The sequence below is a fragment of the Rhinoraja longicauda genome, chromosome 25, assembly GCF_053455715.1.
Source record: "Rhinoraja longicauda isolate Sanriku21f chromosome 25, sRhiLon1.1, whole genome shotgun sequence".
In the NCBI taxonomy this organism is placed as follows: domain Eukaryota; kingdom Metazoa; phylum Chordata; class Chondrichthyes; order Rajiformes; family Arhynchobatidae; genus Rhinoraja; species Rhinoraja longicauda.
This window is the reverse complement of record NC_135977.1, coordinates 16,915,265-16,940,226: the sequence shown is the minus strand read 5'-3', so window position 1 is coordinate 16,940,226 and position 24,962 is coordinate 16,915,265. Positions and strand designations below refer to the sequence as shown.

General features: G+C 45.8%; 1 protein-coding gene across 2 annotated transcripts in view; it reads right to left on the bottom strand.

The window, feature by feature from the left end:
- Nucleotides 1-24,962, bottom strand: part of ttc28 (tetratricopeptide repeat domain 28) — a 394,517-nt gene that overhangs the window by 130,515 nt on the left and 239,040 nt on the right. For both annotated transcript variants that reach the window (XM_078421482.1, XM_078421484.1), the window contains exons 7-11: nt 22,419-22,942; nt 17,490-17,599; nt 15,044-15,173; nt 12,645-12,863; nt 3,995-4,160 (exon numbers count right to left, since the gene is read on the bottom strand). In XM_078421482.1, the coding sequence (XP_078277608.1) occupies nt 3,995-4,160; nt 12,645-12,863; nt 15,044-15,173; nt 17,490-17,599; nt 22,419-22,942 (1,149 nt within the window). The remainder of the gene's footprint in view (nt 1-3,994; nt 4,161-12,644; nt 12,864-15,043; nt 15,174-17,489; nt 17,600-22,418; nt 22,943-24,962) is intronic.

Below are 24,962 nucleotides of genomic sequence, written 5' to 3'. Positions count from 1 at the left end.
AGTGTGCATCCTCCAGCAGCCTCTCACTCAGAGAATACCCTGCTTCCACAACACCGTGCATTTGGAGAGTACTTAGCAGTAATTAACCTGCGCTCAGCTTCCATCAGAGCTGGACAATCTCGAGCGCTGAGCATTCACCAGAACTCATAATGGCAAGGGAGCAAGACCACAGAGCAGCTAATAGATTTGCACATCCAGGTACACAAATCATTAAAGGCTGGTGCACAGGCTTAGAAAGTCATCAAAAAGGTTAATGGAATATTGGCCGACACCTCGCGAGGGTTGGAATATGAAGGCTAGGAAATGAACATTCAGTTGTACAGAGCATGGCTGGGACACTTCAACTGCATTCAATAGAAAGCACAACCTCAGTGAGGATCCACTGAACTGAAGAAAGGTGCAGCACGGATTCACCAGAATTATATCAGGGCTTCAAAGATTAAATCATCAAGACACATTACATTAAATTTGGTTTGTATCCAGCAGAGTTGAAAAGGTTGAAGGGTGATTTAATTGAAGTGTTAAAGTGATAAACCAGTTAGACAGGATGCATGCATGGAAAACATTTCCGTTGAGAGGGCTAAACAGAGCAAAGAAGAATTATCCTAAAATCAGAGCTAGACTTTTCACGAGTAAAATTTGGCAATACCACATGCAATGTAATGCAATTAATTTTGAAACTCGGTTTGCAATTACCTGAAGTATTATATTAACCCCCCCCCCCCGCCCCCCCCCCCGCCCCCCCCCCGGACTCCGTTATGTGCTTAGTTTAAAGATACGGCATAGAAACAGGCCCTTCTGCCCACTTGAGACCATCGCTCACCCATTCACACTAGTTCTATATTATCCCACGTTCTCACCCTGCTCCTGCACACCTGGGGGCTATGTACAGAGGCCACTTAACCTACAGACCCACACGTCTTTGGGATGCGGGAGGAAAACGGAACACTAAGAAGAGCCCACGCGGTCACAGAGAGAACATGCAAACTCCACACTGACAGCACCCGAGGTTGGGATCGCACCCGGGTCTCTTGGGCAGTGAGGCAGCAGCTCTACCTGCTGCACTTCAGCTGTTTATTTTCAGATCTAACCGAATGCAAATGCGAACGCCAAACAATTAAGCCCATCATTGCAATTTGATTTTTTTTCAAAACAGACCAATAGTGTCAAATTTTTTAAAAAACACAAAATAAAAACAGATGTACAATTGAGATACGGAGTGATGATCAACTTATGCTCTGATCCTTATGCTCTGAACCAAGCATTTCATCTTCCCAAGCCACCAGCAATCCATACCAATAAATCCTTGTAATGTGCTCCAATCCCATTAAGTATGTGGTCAGTTCGAAAGTGGATTTAATATTGAAACACGCATTGAAACACAGCAGAATCATGTCATCGTTTTTTGTATTAGTCTCTGGACACTCACAGCTAACAACATAGGCATACATGATTAGGATAGGATGCCTGTGAGGCAGGTCCCATGCGGGTGCAGAATTTATTTCTTTGAACTTTAGTTGGTGGTTCTGGCACGGGATTTGATACTTGGGAAGGAGTGAACGCAGCGTTCTGCATTCAACCCATGCTGTTCACTGCAGTCCCGTCTCTACCCTACCCCACCGTTCACCACGCACACACCAACACTTGTCTTGTTTCAAAGATCTCGCTGCAAAGATCCCAGCCAGAAACACGCAGCTAAAGGCACGGTTCCGGGCCAGGCTTCTGAAGGCTTTGCAGATTGGTAATTTTGTATGAGTTGTGGGAAATAGAATTAACCCCCTGTTTTCACACGGTGCTGAAATTTCACAGGCTCAGATGGTCCCCTTAGTATGATGCATCACACTACATTTTGTTTCACATTAAGTCAGCTTGGTTTGCTGGGATAAGATGAAATGGTGTAGCAATGAAATGGTGCAGAAAATCGTGGACTCAAGTATCTCTCCGCTCGTGGACTAGGCCAGATCTGCCGCTGAAGCAGTGCAAATGTTTCAGTACCAGGACTGGAGACACAGAATCATTCTGGATTCTTCCAGTCGGCTGCTGTGCAGTGAATACAGTTAAACAAAAAGTCAGCTCCACCAGTGGGTCATGTTGCAACAAAGCTATTATGTACAATACAGTAACAGATCCAACCAGCACTCACAGTCCAGGTTCACACGGAGTGATGGCTTTAATGGGCCCACAGAGATGAAAACAAGTGTGTAGGAAGGAGCTGCAGATTCTGGTTTAAACCGAAAATAGACGCAAAAAGCTGGAGTAACTCAGCGGGTCAGGCAGCATCTCTGGAGAAAAGGAATAGATGACATCGGGTCGAGACCCTTCTTTTTGTGGCTATCTTTGTGATGAAAACAAGGTAACATCCTCACATCACAGAGTCAGACAGCATGGAAACAGGCTCTTCGGCCCAACATGTCCATGCTGGCCATGATCTAAGCTGGTGCCATTTGCCTGTGTTTGATCCATATCCCTCTGGACCTATCCTATCTATGATAGGTCTGTTCAATGTTGCAAGGACTTGCTTCAACCACTTCCTCTGACAGCGCGTTCCACATATATAACACCCTCTGGATGAAAACGTCGCCCCTCAGATTGGAATTAAATGTCTCCCGTCTCACCTTAAACCTCTGCCCTCTAGTTCTTGATTTCTCCTATCCTGGGAAAAAAAGGCTGTGCGCATTCACTCTATCCATGGATAAAGAAAAATAAATGGTAGAAAACGACAACAAATACGTGTCCAGTCTCCAGTGCCAGAGAACTACAAGGGTAGCTTAACAAAGCATTTATAAAACACCAACATATGCATCATCTGATGTGCTGCATACACGAGAAACTGTAGTTGCTGGGATCTTGAGCAAAACACAAAGTGCTGGAGGAACTCAGCAGGTCGGGCAACATCTGTGGAGGGAGTGGACAGACAATGTTTTGGGCCTGATTTGCTCTTAGGTTCTTTACTAATATGCAATCAAAGTGGAAAAGGTTCCAAACAAAGGTATACCACTCTGCCGATTGTATCAGTGGCTAATGCTTTGTTCCTTCCCCCATAAAGTCTTCTGTTTTCTTTAGTATGTATATATTCCTGGCGAGTTATTATTTCATAGGGAACAAAACCTACCTGTGGCTGTGGAGGCCAAGTCAATGGATATTTTTAAGGTGGAGATTGACAGATTCTTGATTAGCAAGGGTGTCAGGGGTTACGGGGAGAAGGCAAGAGAATGGGGTTGAGAGGGAAAGATAGATCAGCCATGATTGAATGGCGGTGTAGACTTGATGGGCCGAATGGCATAATTCTGCTCCTAGAACTTATGAATTTCCTTTACCTTCTACATTTTCCACGTCATCTTTAATTTATAAAACAATCGCAACATCACACACAGGACTAATTCATCTTGCGGAATCAGACACATACATTTCAAGAGGTCTCACACCATAATGTTCGAGATTGGGAGTGTTTGAATTTTACAATATTTTTGTGTGTTCTAAGGATTGTATCCACAATTCGATTTATTCACCTGCAAAAAAAACCTACAAACCGTGTGGGTTTATTGCCATCATCCAAAGGTTGACTCCAATTTACCTGATTTAATTAAAAGAACCTTATTTCAAATGCAATGTGGCAGAGTCCCTGGAGAAGCAGCACTCGTGTCTATGTGGATTTAAAGTGCAGCATTGGATGAAAAATATTTTATTCTCTCTCCGCTGCTCATGTGCCTTTATTGCACTTTAATATTTAATGCTTCATGAAAAAGAAAATCAAACTGTAACACGGCGGAGACTGTAAGGCTGCCAGTGATACAACTCATTACAGTTGTATCTGCAAGGCCTGTCATTCACTAATTTTAATGATCTTAAACACCGTGGCGGGCTGTAATAAAGCATGTTGCATCTGTCTATAATCCTCATTCTGTCTCCGCGAGAAGCAAATCAGGAATGACATTTTAAACAGGAAGAGGATATCAAAATCAATAAAAACCCTTCAAAGAAATGCAAACTTTACCTGGTGTAGTAGGAATCAATGCCGAGAGCTTCTCGGACATTGGTCACGTACTGCTCGAGAGTGGAGAAGCTGGATGTCTGCAGGTTGAGGCTACTGGTTTCATTAAAATCATTGTTGTTGTCGGCCAGGCCATCGCCCAAATAGCACTCATGAAATTTTAATATCCCTACATGAAGACACAGAGAGAGAGAGGAATTCACATGGAGTATTACTGCAAGTCAGGGTGCCGGAATCATAAATTATACTGACAAGAGCATGCAGCACACGATTTGACTCTGACTAAGCCAGAGGAGGCAGCCATCGGTTCTAAACTGCACATAAAGACAGAGAGCCGTACAGCACGGAAACAGGCCCTTTGGCCCAACTCGTCCATGCCGACCAACCTGCCCCACGGCAGGCTGGTTGCAATTCGGGGTGTTGTCAATTTGATCAAGGTCATCGTTGACTAATAGTTAACAAAGCCGAGAACGGGCGAGTTTTGGGTGAAATATCTTCAGGGGCAGTACAGGTTGGAACTAATAAGTGATTTTCACACAACCCTCGCTGTTACAATGTGACAAGAATGGGAAAATAAAGTGGTGCTGAAGAATCCTCAACTTTAAAAACAACTTAAAGAAGCGTAGTTCCCCGTTTCACCTGTACTTTGATAGATTGCCACTCGCAAGCTGAAGAAAGGCATGGATGGTATGAAAGGTATTGTGATAAAAGGCAAGGGAGAGATGAAAGGGTGAAGGAGAGAAGATGGACTGAGAGCTGGTCAGACCAGAGAGGGGCAAATGGCATCTGTCTGTGTGGCAATTGTGTGAAGGGACAAGTGATAAATAGGCCAAATGACTGCTTAAAAAACAAGGTGCTGGAGGAAACTCAAATGGGTCAGGCAGCATCTGTGAAGGAAATGGACAGACTACGCTTTGTATCGGGACTCCACCAGTCTGAGAAAAAGGGTCCCGACCCAAAACATTGCCCGTTTCTTACAGCATTTCCCACAGTGTCCCGCAGATGCTGCCCGACCTGCTGAGATCCCCCAGCACTTTGATTTTTGCTCAAGATACCCACATCTGCAGTCTCTTGTGTGGCCAATTGATTGCGGCAGGTAAAAGATATTAATGAGCCAGTTAAATTATTTTTCAATAATCATTGCTAGTGATATTAATTCTCCCTTTCCAATTTTTTTTCATCGAAATGAATCCAAGTTCTCAAACCATTCCAACCTTTGGAGGACTGGTTAAAATGTGCAGGAAGAAACTGCAGGTGCTGGTTTACATTGAAGGCAGACACAAAATGCTGGAATAACTCAGCGGGCCAGGCGGCATGGCTGGAGAGAAGGAATGGGAGGTGCTTGGGTGTCGAGTCCCGTCTTCAAACCGAGGGGACTTGTTAAAAATGGTGTTTACGCTACTGATGAAATATTCCAAACAAAACATCTTTTGTCTGATGGAATATTTGGAATGAAACGTAATATGTTCGCTGAGAAATGGGATTGCCACAGAGTAGTTTTTATGCAGAGGTCTGCGTTCCAAAACTGAAGCAACCCAGAGTAACCAGCTTCAGCGCCTAGTCCAGGTGAAATAGGACCAGGCAGATCGGGTAGGGACCCATGTCCCAGTGCCCCAGATATTCCCAGCATCAGACGTACACCTAATAACATCAATCATCACCGAATGTACATGAGACGTCTTCCCTGCATAAATATGGGCTCCCAGATCCAGAAACAATTATCCTTTGGCAGCCACAAGTAAACAAAGAGCTCTGCATGGAGTTCCACGTTCAGGCTCCACTTAAACTGCTAATTGGTTTATAATGAAACACTTCACAAGGATTCTACAAAACTCAGTGTTCGCTCACTTCCCGAAAGAATCGCCCCCCTGCCCAAACTAACAAAGAGTACTTTTTTGGGGGAGAATTTACTGCTGAGAGAAAAAAAAAATCAAAACTGCAGACGTGCAAATCTGAACTAAAAAGAGAAATTGCTGGAAATTTAATCAGGCAGCAACTGCGGATAAACGGATGGACACAAAATGCTGGAGTAACTCACCGGGTCAGCCAGCATCCCAGGAAAGACCAGTCTGTGGAAGGGTTCCGAACCGAAGCGTCACCTATCCATTTTCTCCAGGGATATTGCCTGACCCGTTGAATTACTCCAGCATTTTGTGTCTTTTCTTGGTAAATCAGCATCTGCAGTTCCTTGTTTCTCTGCTATAGGCCGTTTGCCTCTCCATTAGCACCACCTGACCTGCTAAACTTTTCCTGAATGTCCCTATTTCACAACTTTTATGTTCCTTTGCTTCTCTCTCTCTCTCTCTCTCTCTCTCTCTCTCTCTCTCTCTCTCTCTCTCTCTCTCTCTCTCTCTCTCTCTCTCTCTCTCTCTCTCTCTCTCTCGCTCTCATTACTGGCCTCATTAACCTATCGACTGGATGTGTCTGTCCACCGCTTATCGCCATGACAACCCTGGCCTCAGACAATTCAAGAGTAAAACTCAAACAAATCCATACTCTGGCTCCTTGTCAATCCTGATGGTTCGACCTGCAGCTCACCAAGGAACGAGAGATATTGGCGGCACTTAGGACAAATGAATGAAGATATGCAAAAAGCGATAATAATCAAGGAAATTTGGAGCCCACAATGGTCCATTGTTGGCTGCGAGATAAGAGATGAGTCTGTATAACTCGTTTAGTTCTCTCTTTCCTCTTTTCCCTGTCCCTCAGTCTGAAGAAGGATCTCAACACGAAACATGACCGGTTCCTTTCCTACAGAGACGATGCTGAGTTACCCCAGCTTTTTGTGTCTGTCACCTACCCATGTTCTCCAGAGATGCAGCGTCACTCCAGTACTTTGTGTCTTTTTAAAAATATAAACCAGCATCTGCAGTTCCTTGCATCCTTCTATATCTTTGCACTTGCGCCTTGTTTTTTTGCACAGTCTTCTTTCCTTTAGGTTTTGCACATGTGATTTATGTACAATTTGTTTTTGTGTGTTGTCTGAGACTAAGTGCCTGTGATGTCAATAGACAATAGACAATAGGTGCAGGAGTAGGCCATTCGGCCCTTCGAGCCAGCACCGCCATTCAATGTGATTATGGCTGATCATTCTCAATCAGTACCCCGTTCCTGCTTTCTCCCCATACCCCCTGACTCCGCTATCCTTAAGAGCTCTATCTAGTTCTCTCTTGAATGTATTCAGAGAATTGGCCTCCACTGCCCTCTGAGGCAGAGAATTCCACAGATTCACAACTCTCTGACTGAAAAAGTTTTCCCTCATCTCTGTTCTAAATGGCCTACCCCTTATTCTTAAACTGTGGCCCCTGGTTCTGGACTCCCCCAACATTGGGAACATGTTTCCTGCCTCTAATGTGTCCAACCGCTGCAAGCAAGATCTTTCACTGTTTCGGTGCTACACCGCACTCATGAAATGACACCAAATTTGAGAACCTCTCGTAAAGGAATATTTTTTGAGGGGAGGGTGAAATTTCCTCTGGGGTTCATCATTCTGCTTCTAATCCCCCCTCCTTTGTAGCCTGTACACCAGGGACAAAGGCCTGCACAGATATGCCAGTGGGGAATCCCGTGCGTGCACTAGAGAGGCTCCCCCTCAGTGCACGGAAGGTTGGGGAGGGATTGATCACGATCTCCCAGTAGTCTCACACTCCCACAGGCAGTCAGAAGCAAGTTCAAGGCTGTCTAGGCTCAATGCCAGAAAAATAAACTGCTGCAAAAGGTCGCTCCCAACAGCAGTAATTCAAACTTTCACCAATCATCGGGCTCAGGAGCTCCCCTCTTCAGCTGGCCTCACCTGATCCCCTCACCAGCTGTGCCTCGCGTTGCTCCTTTAACAAACCCCCCGTGCATCGCTAGTGTAAATGGAGGAAGTCGGGGCTACACACTGCTGGCCCTCGTCTGCCAATTAAGTGCTGAACGTCTTTGGAGTGTGGGAGAAAATGGGAAGATCTCGGAGAAAACCCGCACGGTCACGTGGAGAACGTACAAACTCAGTACAGACAGCACCGGTAGTCAGGATCGAACCCGGGTCTCCGGCGCTGCAAGCACTGTAAGGCAGCAACTCTACCGCTGCACCACCTGCAGGCTTTTTTGAGGCCTTCAAGGAGGTGATCTCACGGCTTTGTGCTGAAGCTCCAATCTGAGGTTTAACTTTTTTATTGTCACGTCTACAGTGAAAATCAGACTCTACCATACATAAACACAATCGAGCCAAACTGATGTACACTAGGTCGAGCAAAGGAGAAGGTGACAGAGTGCAGGATCACCAAGTAATGGCTGCCACTGTCATCAAGAGAAAGAAGCAAATTGGTTGCCCCTTTACAGGATGGGTGTGGAGGCTTTGGAAAGGGTGCAGAGGAGGTTTACCAGAATGCTGCCTGGATGAGGGGTAACAGCTACAGGGAGACGTTGGACAGATTTGAAGTGATTTCTCTGCAATGCCTGAGGTAACGGGGAGACCTGATAGAAGTATATAAAATTATGAGTGGCATAGATAAGGTAGACAGACAGAATCTTTCACCCCAAGGTGGAAAAAATCAAATAATTGAGGCCATTAGTCTTAAGGAGCGAAGGGCAAAGTTGAAGGAGATATGTGGGCCAAGTGATTTTACACAGAGGGTGGTGGTCGAGGCAGATACAACAGTGCCGTTTAAGAGACTTTTGGATAGGCGCATGAATATACACAGAGAAGGGAGAGATATGGATCACGTGCAGGCAGACGTGAAGGCATCATGTGTACGAAGGAGCTGCAGATGCTGGTTTAAACGGAAAGTACACACAAAAAGCTGGAGTAACTGGAGAGAAGGAATGGGAGGAATGGGTGGCGTTTCGGGTCGAGACCCTTCTTCAGACTAAGGCTAGTCTGAAGACCCTCCCCTCTTCCATTATAGATGAGGCTCTCACTAGGGTCTCTTCTACATCCCGCAGCTCCGCTCTTGCTCCCCCTCCCCCCACTCGTAACAAGGACAGAATCCCCCTCGCTCTCACCTTCCACCCTACCAGCCAGCGTATCCAACAAATCATCCGCCAACATTTCCGTCACCTACAACGGAACTCCACCACTGGCCATATCTTACCATCCCCTCCCCTTTCTGCGTTCCGCAGAGACCGCTCCCTCCGTAACTCCCTCGTCCACTCGTCCCTTCCTACCCAAACCACCCCATCCCCGGGCACTTTCCCTTGCAACCGCACGAGATGCAACACTTGTCCCTTTACCTCCCCCCTCAACTCCATCCAAGGACCCAAACAGTCTTTCCAGGTGAGAAAGAGGTTCACCTGCACCTCCTCCAACCTCATCTATTGTATCTGCTGCTCCAGATGTCAACTTATTTACATCGGCGAAACCAAATGCAGGCTCGACGATCGCTTCGCTCAACACCTGCGTCGGTCCGCTTTAACCAATCTGATCTCCCGGTGGCTGAGCACTTCAACTCCCCCTCCCATTCCCAGTCTGACATTTCTGCCATGGGCCTCCTCCAGTGCCATAGTGAGGCCCACCGGAAATTGGAGGAACAGCACCTCATATTTCGCCTGGGCAGCTTGCAGCCCAGTGGTATGAACATTGACTTCTCCAACTTTAGATAGTTCCTCTGTCCCTCTCTTCCCCTCCCCCTTCCCAGATCTCCCTCTATCTTCCTGTCTCCACCTATATCCTTCCTTTGTCCCGCCCCCCTGACATCAGTCTGAAGAAGGGTCTCGACCCGAACCGTCGCCCATTCCTTCTCTCCTGAGATGCTGCCTGACCTGCTGAGTTACTCCAGCATTTTGTGAATAAGTCTAGTCTGATGCTCTGTTCTGAAGAAATCCTAGTCTGACGAAGGGTCTCGACCCGAAACGTCACCCATTCCTTCTCTCCAGAGATGTTGCCTGTCCTGCTGAGTTAGTCCAGCTTTTTGTGTCCATCTTTGGTGTAGGCAGCATGTTTGGCATGGAAACTGTGGGCCTCTTGTTGTGCAGTACTGTTCTATGGATACAGCTACAACACTGACAGGGCCCCTGGTAGATAGCACAGGGGAGAAATAGATAACAGCAGTCATGCATGTACGAGCACATTATGCAGGCCTTGCATGTACACGGTTTTATATAACTGGATATGAGAGAGCACAACAGGAGACATGATTCAGTGCAAGGAGAATTTTAATGAACTCTCCTCATTTCTGTTTGAGCTCCCCGAACATGAAATGAGTCAGATTACAATTACGACAATCCCCTCTTCAATTAATCAACACATTGTAGAGCTGTGCAGTTAGTCTACATAAGCCACTTCATTGTCTGATGCAACAGGGTTTCAAGTGTGAAATTTTAGCGTAGGACTGACTCCCACCTCTTAGGAATCACATTGCAGAGCTCATTTCCCCATTAAGCCAGGAATGAATGGCTCAGACCTCTGTGGTCTCCAGTGAATAGCAGTCCCGACCACACTTATACTGAATCAGCATTAGCACTGGTATAGTGTGATCGACAAGGCTCTCCGCTCCGGCCCCCAGCTTCTGCAGCTATATTCCACAGCACCAGCGACGGCTCAACCTGCCACACGTGGGAGTGGGGGGGGGGGGGGGGGGGGGGGGGGAAGAACACAGACATTCACCCACCGACTGGCAGCCGAGGAAAACAGGGCAACGACTGCAGAGCAGACACACGAGGATAGAGCGCAAACCGCTCCTTCCACATCACGGCATATTCTCACACGTAGGAAATTCATAATTCATGCAGTGCCATCTTGGCATTGGCTGGGGTGATGGGTAGACCGACGAGAAGGCGGGTTCCCTTGGTAGATGAGGGGGACGGCATTTAATGGATGAGGTGTCCAGGTCAGGGGAGCGTTATTGAGCCGAGACCATAATGTCAGCGCTCGAGGGAGCACTGTCGTAAAACAGACGGTGCCACGTTCCCCTTTGCCCGAAGATTCCGTGCGGTCCACTGGATAAACGGGGAAAGCCTCAGGCTGTACGGAAGGTGAGGCAGGGGTGAGCCAGTGAAACATAGGGCACGGCAGATCCAAGTCAGTTCTCCGCTAGACAGTCAACCTTTGAAAGTTATCGTGACGTTGATCCATGAAAACCCACACCAAACATGCTACCCAATATGAAGAAGGACACAAAATGCTGGAGTAACTCAGAGGGACAGGCAGCATCTCTGGAGAGAAAAGAATGGGTGACGTTTTGGGTCGAGACCCATCTTCAGACTGCAAAGAAGGGTCTCGAACCGAAACGTCACCCATTCCTTCTCTCCAGAGATGCTGCCCGTCCTGCTGAGTTACTCCATCATTTTGTGTCTATCTTCAGATTAAGCCAGTATCAACAGTTCCTTCCTACACATGTTACCCAATACGTATTTAATGCTAGTAATCCTCTCTTATTGGAAAGTCATCCAACTGTTTCTTATTTCCAGTCATGATATAATTTGGTTACAAACACTCTGGTCGTTTGTCCTTTAACTAAGCGATTGTATATTAACCATGTAGCGATGCTAACTCATTCCAAGAAAGACAAACATGCCCAACAAAATGCTCATTCTGCCTCTGCGCCATAACTGCATGTGATAAAGGCCGCGAGTAAATTATTCATATTCATCACTCTTACAACCACTTACAATCCACTTCAAAATAGATCAAAGAAAATCAATGGGAGACATTCTTGCCGCTGTTCCTTGCTTTGGACTATTTTGAAAGCTCTCTCCGTTTCACATTGTTGTGCCTGGCACCCTTTTGCAGGTCACCAATTTCCCAACTCCACTCCAATTAAGTATGGTAATGTCATACATTCACATCCGGCTCTCACACTCGCTGAGAGTCAGTAGACAGCACATCGAGATTCTTCAATGTTGTGCTGCGGGAGTTATCTCCCTTATCACATCAAAAACCGTGAGACAAACAAATCTTTAAAAAGAGATCTTGGTGACAACAACACTTCTGCTTCGGTAAAGTTTTTAAAGAAATAGCGATTTTGTTTGTAAACGCGTCTACGTAGGATCACTTTAAAATCATGTCAGCGTGTTACCAAAACGTACGCTTCGTTAATCTCTACATAGGGAATTGATTTTTGAATGAGTTGATCTCATTTCCTGCATTTGTCTCAAATGTAGCACAGCCGATTGGAATATTATATACCGATAAGTTGATGAGGAAACACAGAAACATAGAAAATAGGTGCAGGAGGAGGCCATTTGTCCCTTCGAGCCAGCACCGCCATTCATTGTGATCATGGCTGATCATCCACAATCAGTAACCCGTATCCCCATATCCCTTGATTCCGCTAGCCCCTAGAGCTCTATCTAACTCTCTTTTAAATTCATCCAGTGAATTGGCCTCTATTGCCTTCTGTGGCAGAGAATTCCACAAATTCACCACTCTCTGGGTGAAAAAGTTTCTTCTCACCTCAGTTCGGCCCAACTTGCCCACATTGGCCAACATGTCCGGCTAACGTCTTATACAACTTATGCAACATGACCTCCCAACGTCTGTATTCAGCAGCAGCATAATGGGTCTTTAAACACAGTCCTCAACAAAAAACATATTAATCAAACAGTTCAATAAATAAAATAAAACATTAGTGCGAATCAAACCCAAAGCCCAGAGTCGCTAGTCCAAGCGAGCCTGTTTGTCGTTGGAACTTTAGTTACAATTCACTTGTTACTTAACCACCTGAATGCTTACCTGCTCCTGGCGCCAGTAACCAGCTGTAGAGGTAGCCCGCTGCAAGTGAGTAGTATAGTACCAGACTGCGCTGATTGTTGATGGCTTCCAGAATTTGCTCAATGGTGACAGGAGTCAATGAGTCAGACGCTTGCTGCCCAGTTTGCCGTTCGATCAAGAGGTCAGCAAATGCCCTCGTCCGGCCCCTCTCCGCCACAGCCAGTGCCTCGTCGTGACGACCTGATAAGATTAGAAGGGAAGAATATGCGATGAAGGGTGGGATGGTGGATTCAATGTCATTGGCAATGTCATTTAGGCACCTCAGTTCAGCTCAGTTTAGTTCATTGCCACATGTACCGAGGTACAGTGAAAAGCTTTTGTTGCGTGCTATCCAGTCAGCGGAAAGACAATACATGATCTATACATCTTTAGAGATGCCATGAAATCACACACCGTCTCTTTTCCTTCGAAATTCTTGTCAAACAAGACATGGAGAAGGAAATAAAAAGGGGGATGAAGAATATTACTTGGAATGGGTGATGGTCTGAGGAATTACTGGGCTTAGACATTTGGCCTGTACTGAAACTCTACATACCTAGGCTGACCAAACCATTCCTGATTCACTGAATACTCTACATTTGGACAATGACATAAGGATTTTCCATGAAGTGAGCACAAATTGTAAGGGCAAATACACTTGCTATTAAAGTTATTATTTGTATTTTTAAAATTGATAGTCATCTTTTGCCTTACTTATCGAGTTGCTTCTGTTGCACACAAAACTGAAGCGGGATAAAGCAACTTTATTCATATTTAACAAAAGAGTTAAATTAAATTTTGCTATTTAATATTTTACATGTTCAGTCAGAGAGTCAAACAGCACGGAAACGCATCTTTCGGCCAACTCGTCCGCGCCGACTAAGATGCCCCATCAACACTGGTCCCATTTGCCCGTGTTCGGCCCACATCCCTCTAAACCTTTTCCATCCATGTACCCGTCCAAGTGTCTTTTAATAATGCCCATAGTACCTGCCTCAACTACATCCTCTGGCAGCTCATTCCGTATCCCCACCACGCTCTGTATGAAAAAGTTGCCCCTCAAGTTCCTTTTAAATTGTTCCCCCTTTACAAACCGATGTCTTCTGGTTCTTGATTCCTATACGCTGGGTAAAAGACTCTGTGCATTCACCCTATCTGTATTTGTAATGCTGAATTTATATGCGAGATGTGACCATCAGTATGATATTGATTGCAACAGAGATAAGCTGCCAATCTAATTCAGATTCAAGATCAGGTGTCGTATGGTATGAACATAATTATAATGCCCTATTTTAACTAACTCATACTGAATGAATATGGTTTCCATTTATTCACTGCATTTATATCAGAGTGAGACTGCCATTTGACGAAAAAAGTCCTGCAGTTCTACCTGTCTTTGCTCACTCCAGTGCTCTGTGAAGTGTTTTTCTGTCAATTACTTGTTTTTTGAATTGTTGTGCATGGACAGCGGTTATGGCCAATCTGTGCATCACTAGGTTTCAGAAGAGGCAATGAAATGAATGACCAGATAATTATTTTTAATGGAGTTCATTTTCGGAACCCTCTTAATGCGGCCAGCACAGTGGGGTCCGACACAGATTCACCGTGAATGATAAGATAATAATAATAATAATGCATTACATTTATATAGCGCTTTTCAAACACTCAAAGACGTTTTACAGGGATTACTAGAACATAGAGAAGTAATCTATGTGATCTAGAGATGTGGATTTATGTCCTGAATCAAAGCTCACAATCGCAGCTGTGGTGTGTAATGTGGATCAATACTTCCTAATTGGGTGGAGGGGAAAGCAGAAGGCAGCTATTATGAACAAACAAAGACAAAGTCACAATGACCTAAGAAACGACCAGAGATCAACCTGCTGGCTATTGCCTGAGAAGGAAATAAAAATGGGAAAGATTTAATACAAACGTGATTTTAAAGATTTAATATGACTATTGAAGCCATTTCCCTTTCTTTCTTTCCAAGGCAGAATTTCTCTGCTTGATTTCCCTTCCCTGTTTCTGCTTAATAGGAATCTGAGTGGCAAATCGTTCTCACAGAGGGTGGTGAGTATATGGAACGAGCTGCCAGAGGAGGTAGTTGAGGCAGGTACTATAACAACCTTGAATATGCATTTGGACAGGTACATGGATAGGAAAAGTTTCAAGGGACATGGGCAAAATGCGGGCAGGTGGGACTAAGATAAATGGGGTATCGTGGATGCCATGGACAAAATGGGCCAAAGGGCCTGTTTCTGTGCTGTATGACTCTATGACACTAGGAGGGATAGTACTCTGGGGGGAAAAAAACAATTGGGAAAACGGTCTCCGGAATTGACTGAACTTGGTCATCAGGTTTGTTCTGGATCTCGACATACCCAGGCTGACCAGAACGCGCTGCAAAGCTTGATAGGAGGATGTTTGAAGGTCGAAGAGGGAAAGTTTATAATCGGTGCTGTGCTGCGCCTCGTGGCGAATATTTTCAAATAAAGCAGATGCTCGATAAAGCTGAAAAGGAAGAGAGTGATTATAACTTAATGAACATTTATGATGTTTTGTATATTAAAACAGACATCAGTGGCATGCACAAGAGTTTGCCTCATTATATTATTAGGCATGCAATTTACTCGGCAATGCTGAGCTACTGTTGCGAGCCCCGCAGCCAAGACAGTCGGTGAGTGATGTCTATATTTTACCATGTCCCGCACTGTTCGGGCAGCAGAATGACGCAGAGGGTAGTGCTGCACCCACACAGCATCCAGGTTCCAGGTTTAATCCTGGAGCTGTTCACGTGGAGTCTGATAGCTCCCTGTGGAACAAGGCTCCGCTCTCCTCCCATCAGAACTGCCCCCTCCATCGACTCTTATAGAAACATATGAAATTCTTAAGGGGTTGGAGAGGCTAGATGCGGGAAGATTGTTCCCGATGTTGGGGGAGTCTAGAACCAGGGGTCACAGCTTAAGGATAAGGGGGAAGTCTTTTAGGACCGAGATGAGAAAACATTTCTTCACACAGAGAGTGGTGAGTCTGTGGAATTCTCTGCCACAGAAGGTAGTTGAGGCCAGTTCATTGGCTATATTTAAGAGGGAGTTAGATGTGGCCCTTTTTGCTAAAGGGATCAGGGGTTATGGAGATAAGGCAGGTACAGGCTACTGAGCTGGATGATCAGCCATGATCATATTGAATGGCGGTGCAGGCTCGAAGGGCCGAATGGCCTACTCCTGCACCTATTTTCTATGTTTCTATGTTTCTATGACTCCTTTAAATCCAGGCTCAAAACCTATTCCTAGCATTTGAGGCCCTCTGAGGGGGCGCTGTGAACTGTTTATGTATGTGCTGTAATGTTTGTGTGCCATTGTATGTTCGTTCTTGGTACCTGAACTGGGGTACAGCACTTTGGTCAACGTGGGTTGTTTTTAAATATGTTATACAAATAAAGTTGACTTGACTTGACACCCCAAATGGTGCTGGTCAGTCAGCTAATTGGCCACTACAAACCAATCCTCATATGAGGATGAGCTAAGTTTGAATGAGAGGTGATCAGGACAAGGAGACAAGGGTACAGGTGGTAACCAAGGCTGGACAAGGGATGAGTAGTTTTTAAAGTTTGTCATGAGATGAGGAAAAACGTTTTCACCCAGAGAGTTGTGAATCTGTGGAATTCCCTGCCACAGAAGGCAGTGGAGGCCAATTCACTAGATGTTTTCAAGAGAGAGTTAGATTTAGCTCTTCGGGCTAAAGGAATCAAGGGATGTGGGGAAAAAGCAGGAACGGGGTACTGATTTTAGATGATCAGTCATGATCATATTGAATGGCAGTACTGGCTCGAAGGGCTGAATGGCCTACTCCTGCACCTATTTTTCTATGTTTCTGTAAGCTTTACATGTGAATTAGTAACAATAAATGACCATACATTTTTACTGAACCTTAGTAGCATTGGATTTTATACCTCTCACCTTCACCATTGACTTTCCAACAATAGTTTTTGGCCTAATTTCATTTGAAGTTGTTTTCACGACAGAAGTGAGAGCAATGTTAAATGCAACACTTGTCCCACAAGACCCCCACCTCACAGAGACCAGTGAGGGGTACCTCTGAAACTTACCGAATAGTGAAAAGCCTGGATAGAGTGCATGTGGAGAGCATGTTTCCACTAGTGGGAAAGTCTGGAATTAGAGGTCATAGCCTCAGAATTAAAGGTCGTTCGTTTAGGAAGGAGGTGAGGAGGAATTTCTTTAGTCAGAGGGTGATGAATCTGTGGAATTAAATGACACAGAAGGCTGTGGAGGCCAAGTCAATGGATATTTTTAAGGCAGAGATAGATAGATTCTTGATTAGCACAGGTGTCAGGTTATGGGGAAAAGGCAGGAGAATGGGGTTATAGACAATAGACAATAGGTGCAGGAGTAGGCCATTTGGCCCTTCGAGCCAGCACCGCCATTCAATGTGATCATGGCTGATCATTCTCAATCAGGACCCCGTTCCTGCCTTCTCCCCATGCCCACTGACTCCGCTATCCTTAAGAGCTCTATCAAGCTCTCTCTTGAATGCATTCAGAGAATTGGCCTCCACTGCCTTCTGAGGCAGAGAATTCCACAGATTTACAACTGGAGGGAGAGATAGATCAGCCACGATTGAAGGGCGGAGTAGACTTGATGAGCCGAATGGGCCAATTCTGCACCTATCACTCATGACGTCATGAGCACACATCATTGCATTGAGACACGTGCTGCCTTGGACTCATCCACGTGCTGCCTTGGACTCATCCACGTGCTGCCTTGGACTCATCCACGTGCTGCCTTGGACTCTCCTGCAGTTCAATACCTGGTGTTGTGCCTCCTCGAGGTTTCGACTGGCCCACAGTGAAAGTCCCAAACGGTGCCTGATCTTAGCTTCATCTTCTCTGCGGCCAAGTTGTTCCGCCAGTCTCAAACCTGCGCAACAGAGATAAATCTCAGGTGAAATATCCCAGAGAGAATGGGGTGGGGGAAGGAGTACACACCCCAGTCTACACTCGTGGTGTTGAGGCGAAATGGCTCAAGAGCTCGAAGTTGCTGGGTGTAAGCATCAACAATTGATCCTGGTCTAATTACATTGGCACTATGGTTAAGAAAACACACCAACACCTCTTCTTTCATAGAAGACTAAGGAAATTCAGCATGTCTCCAATGACTCTTAGCAATTTCTACAGATGCATTGTAGAAAGCATCCTCTCGAGATGTATCGCAGGTTGGTTTGGCAACAGCTGTGCCCAAGACCGCAAGAATTTGCAGAGAGTTGTGAATACTGCCCAGTCCATCACACAGACCAGTCTCTTTCCATTGACTCCATCTACTCCTTGCTGCCTCGGAAAAGCCAATAATGTAATCAAGGACCACTCCCGTCTCAGTCATCCCCTCTTCTCCCCACCCTCTTTGGGCAAGAGATTTTTTTAAAATTTGAAATCACATACGAACAGACTCAAGAACAGTTTCATTGCCACTGTTATCAGATTCACGAATGCTCCTCTCACACCCCAAGATGAATTCTTGATCTTGCAACCTACCTCCTTGTGGCCCTTGCACTTTTTAATCTGCACTTTCTCTGCAGCTGAAGCCAATAAACCACATTCTGCCCTTTCTCGTTTGCATGACCTGATGTATGTATGGTATTATCTGCCAGCATAAAAGGCAGAACAAAGTTTTCTACTGCATCTCAGTGCATATGACAATAATAACAGTAAACCTACAATAAACTTAAATAATTACTATCCTTACATCCTTTGTGAAAGTTGCAACGTGATCATGAATTTCAGTTCAGGGTTCACAAAATTCCTTGCCAGATTCCCATGTAAAGCACCACTAAATTGACACAGTTAGTTTCAGCACACATCTTCTATTGATCTCGGCATGATGCAAGAAATACTTTCCTGGCCTCTGGGAAGTGTTGCAACTGAATGGTGCAATGATAGGAGAGGCATGCCAGGGAGTGCGCTCCTGGGAGAACATGCTCTCAATCTTCTGTACCTTCTGCCTGACAGGAGCAAGGAGAAAGAGGAATGACAGGGGTGGGACAAGCCTTTGATTTTTGTTGTATCTTTTCCGAGGTAGCGCAAAGTGTAGATGGAGAAAATGGTGGGGAGTCTGGTGTGTGTGATGGACTGGGCTACATCTACAACTCTCTGCAGTTTCTTGCGGTTTTGGGCAGTGCTGTTCCCAAACCAAGCTGTGATACAACCCGACAGTGTGCAGGGAGACCTGAAGCGCAGGCAAATGTGCCCATTGTACAAGGTTAATTCCCAGGATGGCGGGACTGCCATATGATGAAAGAATGGAGCGACTGGGCTTGTATTCACTGGAATTTAGAAGGACGAGAGGGGATCTTATAGAAACATATAAAATTATTGAGGGATTGGACACGCTAGATGCACGAAACATGTTCCCGATGTTGGGGGCGTCCAGAACCAGGGGCCACAGTTTAAGAATAAGGGGTAGGCCATTTAGAACTGAGATGAGGAAAAACTTTTTCACACAGAGGGTTGTGAATTTGTGGAATTCTCTGCCTCAGAAGGCAGTGGAGGCCGATTCACTGGATACATTCAAAAGAGAGTTTATCTAACTCTCAGGGCTCTCATGGCTAGCGGAATCAAGGGATATGGGGGGAAAGCAGGAATGGGATACTGATTGTGGATGATCAGCCATGATCACATTGAATGGCGGTGCTGGCTCAAAGGGCCGAATGTCTAGAACAGCTTGTACTGGAGCCTACCAGGGAGAAGGCAATTCTGGATTTAGTGTTGTGTAATGATCCTGATCTGATAAGGGGACTAGAGGTAAAAGAGCCATTAGGAGGCAGTGATCACAACATGATAAGTTTTACTCTGCAAATGGAAAGGCAGAAGGGAAAATCGGAAGTGTCGGTATTACAGTATAGCAAAGGGGATTACAGAGGCATGAGGCGGGAGCTGGCCAAAATTGATTGGAAGGAGGCCCTAGCAGGGAAGACGGTAGAACAGCAATGGCAGGTATTCCTGGGAATAATGCAGAGGTTGCAGGATCAATTTATTCCAAAGAGGTGGAAAGACTCTAAGGGGAGTAAGAGACACCTGTGGCTGACGAGGGAAGTCAGGGACAGCATAAAAATTAAGGAGAGGAAGTATAACATAGCAAAGAAGAGTGGGAAGACAGAGGATTGGGACTCTTTTAAAGAGCAACAAAAGTTAACTAAAAAGGCAATACGGGGAGAAAAGATGAGGTACGAGGGTAAACTAGCCAATAATATAAAGGAGGATAGCAAAAGTTTTTTTAGGTACGTGAAGAGGAAAAAAATAGTCAAGGCAAATGTGGGTCCCTTGAAGACAGAAGCAGGGGAATTTATTATGGGGAACAAAGAAATGGCAGACGAGTTAAACCGTTACTTTGGATCTGTCTTCACTGAGGAAGATACACACAATCTCCCAAATGTTCTAGGGGCCGGAGAACCTAGGGTGATGGAGGAACTGAAGGAAATCCACATTAGGCAGGAAATGGTTTTGGGTAGACTGATGGGACTGAAGGCTGATAAATCCCCAGGGCCTGATGGTCTGCATCCCAGAGTACTTAAGGAGGTGGCTCTAGAAATAGTGGAAGCATTGGAGATCATTTTTCAATGTTCTATAGATTCAGGATCAGTTCCTGTGGATTGGAGGATAGCAAATGTTATCCCACTTTTTAAGAAAGGAGGGAGAGAGAAAACGGGTAATTATAGACCAGTTAGTCTGACATCAGTGGTGGGGAAGATGCTGGAGTCAATTATAAAAGACGAAATTGCTGAGCATTTGGATAGCAGTAACGGGATCATTCCGAGTCAGCATGGATTTACGAAGGGGAAATCATGCTTGACAAATCTACTGGAATTTTTTGAGGATGTAACTAGGAAAATTGACAAGGGAGAGTCAGTGGATGTGGTGTACCTCGACTTTCAGAAAGCCTTCGACAAGGTCCCACATAGGAGATTAGTGGGCAAAATTAGGGCACATGGTATTGGGGGTAGGGTACTGACATGGATAGAAAATTGGTTGACAGACAGAAAGCAAAGAGTGGGGATAAATGGGTCCCTTTCGGAATGGCAGGCAGTGACCAGTGGGGTACCGCAAGGTTCGGTGCTGGGACCCCAGCTATTTACGATATACATTAATGACTTAGACGAAGGGATTAAAAGTACCATTAGCAAATTTGCAGATGATACTAAGTTGGGGGGTAGTGTGAATTGTGAGGAAGATGCAATAACGCTGCAGGGTGACTTGGACAGGTTGTGTGAGTGGGCGGATACATGGCAGATGCAGTTTAATGTAGGTAAGTGTGAGGTTATTCACTTTGGAAGTAAGAATAGAAAGGCAGATTATTATCTGAATGGTGTCAAGTTAGGAGGAGGGGGAGTTCAACGAGATCTGGGTGTCCTAGTGCATCAGTCAATGAAAGGAAGCATGCAGGTTCAGCAGGCAGTGAAGAAAGCCAATGGAATGTTGGCCTTCGTAACAAGAGGAGTTGAGTATAGGAGCAAAGAGGTCCTTCTACAGTTGTACCGGGCCCTGGTGAGACCGCACCTGGAGTACTGTGTGCAGTTTTGGTCTCCAAATTTGAGGAAGGATATTCTTGCTATGGAGGGCGTGCAGCGTAGGTTCACTAGGTTAATTCCCGGAATGGCGGGACTGTCGTATGTTGAAAGGCTGGAGCGATTGGGCTTGTATACACTGGAATTTAGAAGGATGAGGGGGGATCTTATTGAAACATATAAGATAATTAGGGGATTGGACACATTAGAGGCAGATAACATGTTCCCAATGTTGGGGGAGTCCAGAACAAGGGGCCACAGTTTGAGAATAAGGGGTAGGCCATTTAGAACGGAGATGAGGAAGAACTTTTTCAGTCAGAGGGTGGTGAAGGTGTGGAATTCTCTGCCTCAGAAGGCAGTGGAGGCCAGTTCGTTGGATGCTTTCAAGAGAGAGCTGGATAGAGCTCTTAAGGATAGCGGAGTGAGGGGGTATGGGGAGAAGGCAGGAACGGGGTACTGATTGAGAGTGATCAGCCATGATCGCATTGAATGGCGGTGCTGGCTCGAAGGGCTGAATGGCCTACTCCTGCACCTATTGTCTATTGTCTATTGTCTATTGTCTATTGTCTATTGTCTATTGTCTATGTATCTATGTATCAAACGTCCCCATTCCACCTGCTTCTGTGGCGTTAGGGAAAGGTAGATGAAGTCTCCTTTCCAGTGTGGAGTTTGGGCCACCTCCTTTACAGCAGCAAGCAGCGCATTGTGAGATGTTGAAGGCATTGGCAGCAGAGGGCTGGAATGAATCTGGAATGAGGGCTTGGAAGTAAAGACCATTGATGAAGAAGTCAAGACATGTCGAAGACTGCGTTTCAGGTGGCAGACCGTCACAGGTCTAAGGAAAGGCAAGCATTGCAGTGAGAGTGTGGGCTCTTCCTGCAGCTACAACCTAAAGGGAGAAACTGGATTCGGCCACCGGGTGGGAAAGCTCAGCGCGATAGATTTACATGGTGCTACTGTCCACGTCACTTGGGGCGGTTTTAAGCCAGAGAAAGATGTTGGGATAAAAGAAAATCGCAATGAATAGTCAGGAATCAAATCTATTGGCCCTTAAGACAATTTCCAGCTGCCATCATTTTGTGGGGGATTCTACAAGCATTTTTGTACCTCTGCCTTGGGGAAAGGGAAATGCTAGAAGGAACAGACCAGAGATGGTAGTGCACTACTGCAAGAAGCACGCACCTTCCTGTAAGTACATGACTGCCTGTGAGTAGTTCTGCAGGGCATGGTGTGTCCTCCCTAAGCTGCTGTAGGCAATGGTTTTAGCCACCAAGTCATTCATCTGAGCGGCGATACTCAGGTGCTGCTCCTGGTACATTACGGCCCGTTCATAGTTTCCCAGCGATTCGTAGGTCAGTCCCAGGTTCCCGTAGGCGCGGCCCTGACACGTAGGGTTGCTCGTTTCCTCTGCGATCTCCAAGTCCAGCTGATGGTACTGCAGCGAGGTTTCGTATTCAGCCATCTGTTGGTAAACTCCACCCAGGCCACAAGCCGCGTCGCTCTCCAAGATGCGGTTTTTCATTTCGCGGGCAATGTTCAGTTGCCGCTCGAGGCAGGAGATGGCCTGCTCGTAGTTGCCGAGCTGGCTGTGTAAGCTTCCCAGCTCTCCGTACGCCTGGGCTTTGTTGGAAGACTCGCCAAGTTCATGGGCCACCACCAGTCTCTTCTCAAAGCACACGAGAGCTTGTTGCAAGTTCCCCATCGCCCTGGATAGACAAACACAGGCAGTTTATCATAAGCATGATCAATAAACATCGTTCAAGCAAGAAGGCCGTAAAGGAGTCTGTGCTAAGATTTGAGATAGAATTGATGTGATTTTGGAATCACTCCACATCGAGCGGCACAATGGCACAGCTGGTAGAGCAGCTGCCTCACAGCGCCAGAGACCCCGGTTCTATCCTGACCTTGAGTGCTGTCCGCGTGGAGTTTGCACGTTCTCTCGGTGATTGCGTGGGTTTCATCTCAAAGATGTGTGGATTTCTAGGTTAATTGTCCCTCTGTAAATTGCCCCTAGCGTGCAGGGAGTGGATGCGACAGTGGGGTAGTTCACATAGAACTAGTGTGAACGGGTGCTCGATGGTCGGCGTGGGCCAAAGGGCCTGCTTCCATGCTGTGTCTCTAAACTAAACCAACTGTGCCTTTAATAAATGAGACAATAGAGGTGGGAGGTGGTTGGGGAAGGATGAAGACTGGTAAATGAACAATGAGCATGAAAGTGCTCATTGTTAATATAGATTGTGGATGAGACAAGTAAAAGAAACAGACAGAAAGGAGATAGAAGGAGCTGTAGATGCTGGCTTACAAAAAGAACAACACAAAGTGCTGGAGTAACTCCAAAGACGTACAGTTTTGTAGGTTAATTGGCTTGGTATAAGTGTAAATTGTCTCCAGTGTATGTAGGATAGTGTTAATGCGCAGGGATCGTTGGTTGGCATGGACCCGGAGGGCCGAAGGGCCTGTTTCCATGCTGTATCTCTGAACTAAACTAAACTAAATTAAATTCAGCAGGTCCGGCAGCATCTCTGGAGAACATGGAAAGATGATGTTTCATGTCGGGACCCCAAAAAACATTCGGATAGGTACATGGATAGAAAGCTTTAAAGGGATATGGGCCAGGTGTAAGCATGAACGAGCTGGGCCAAAGGGCCTGTTTGCGTGCTGAATGTCTCTAAACCGTACTTTAGAAAGTGTAACAGCCTTGTAGCATGGGGAAAACATGAAGTAATGATAAAATAACCCTCCTTGTGCATATAAAATATTCGAGTTATTTAACACATAGTTTTATGCTGCTCTGCAGCAGCCGACAAAGGAGATCATGTCCTGATACGACCTTACCCAACTCTCAACACAGAACGCAATAAATCAGATTTCCTGCATATGTTACCGTTCCTGTTGTATTAACATCAGAGAATGTTTAAACTCCTGCTATCATCAGTGTTGTGGTCTAGCACCACACAAGGGGAGCTCTGTAATCAGTCACTCAATGCGCGGGACAGATGCCCATCAAAAGCTGCTCCAATTCTGTTCTCGAGGTTAATGGCATCATTATCTGTTTAGCATGAAGTTAAAGATTGCTTTAGGGGGAATGTTCCCTGATATTTTACATTCATGTCCAATAAATCAAATCATTGTGGCAGTGCATCGTCTCAGACCCTGGGAGATCTCCCGTCCTCTTTTCTCAAGCCAATTTAGTTTCGTTTAGAGATACAGCGAGGAAACAGGCCCTTCCGCCAACCGGGTCCGCACCGACCAGCAATCCCCGCACATTAACACCACCGGACACACACTAGGGTCAATTTTTACATTTACACCAAGTCAATTTACACCCACACTCCAAAGACGTACAGGTATGTAGGTTAAATGGCTGGGCAAATGTAAAAATTGTCCCTAGTGTGTGTAGGATAGTGTTAATGTGCGGGTATCGCTGGGCGGCACGGACCCGGTGGGCCGAAGGGCCTGTTTCCGCGCTGTATCTCTAAATCTAAAAAATCTAAAAAAATCAATTAACCTACAAACCTGTCCGTCTTTGGTGTGCGGGAGGAAACCGAAGATCTCGGAGAAAACCCACACAGGTTACGGGGAGAACGTACAAACTCCGTACGTACAGCACCCGTAGTCAGGATCGAACCTGGCTCTCTGGCGCTGTAAGGCAGTAGCTCTACCGCTGCACCACCGTGCTGCCCGCATGGTGAAATGCCCTCCGCATGGCCAAACTCCAACAGATTG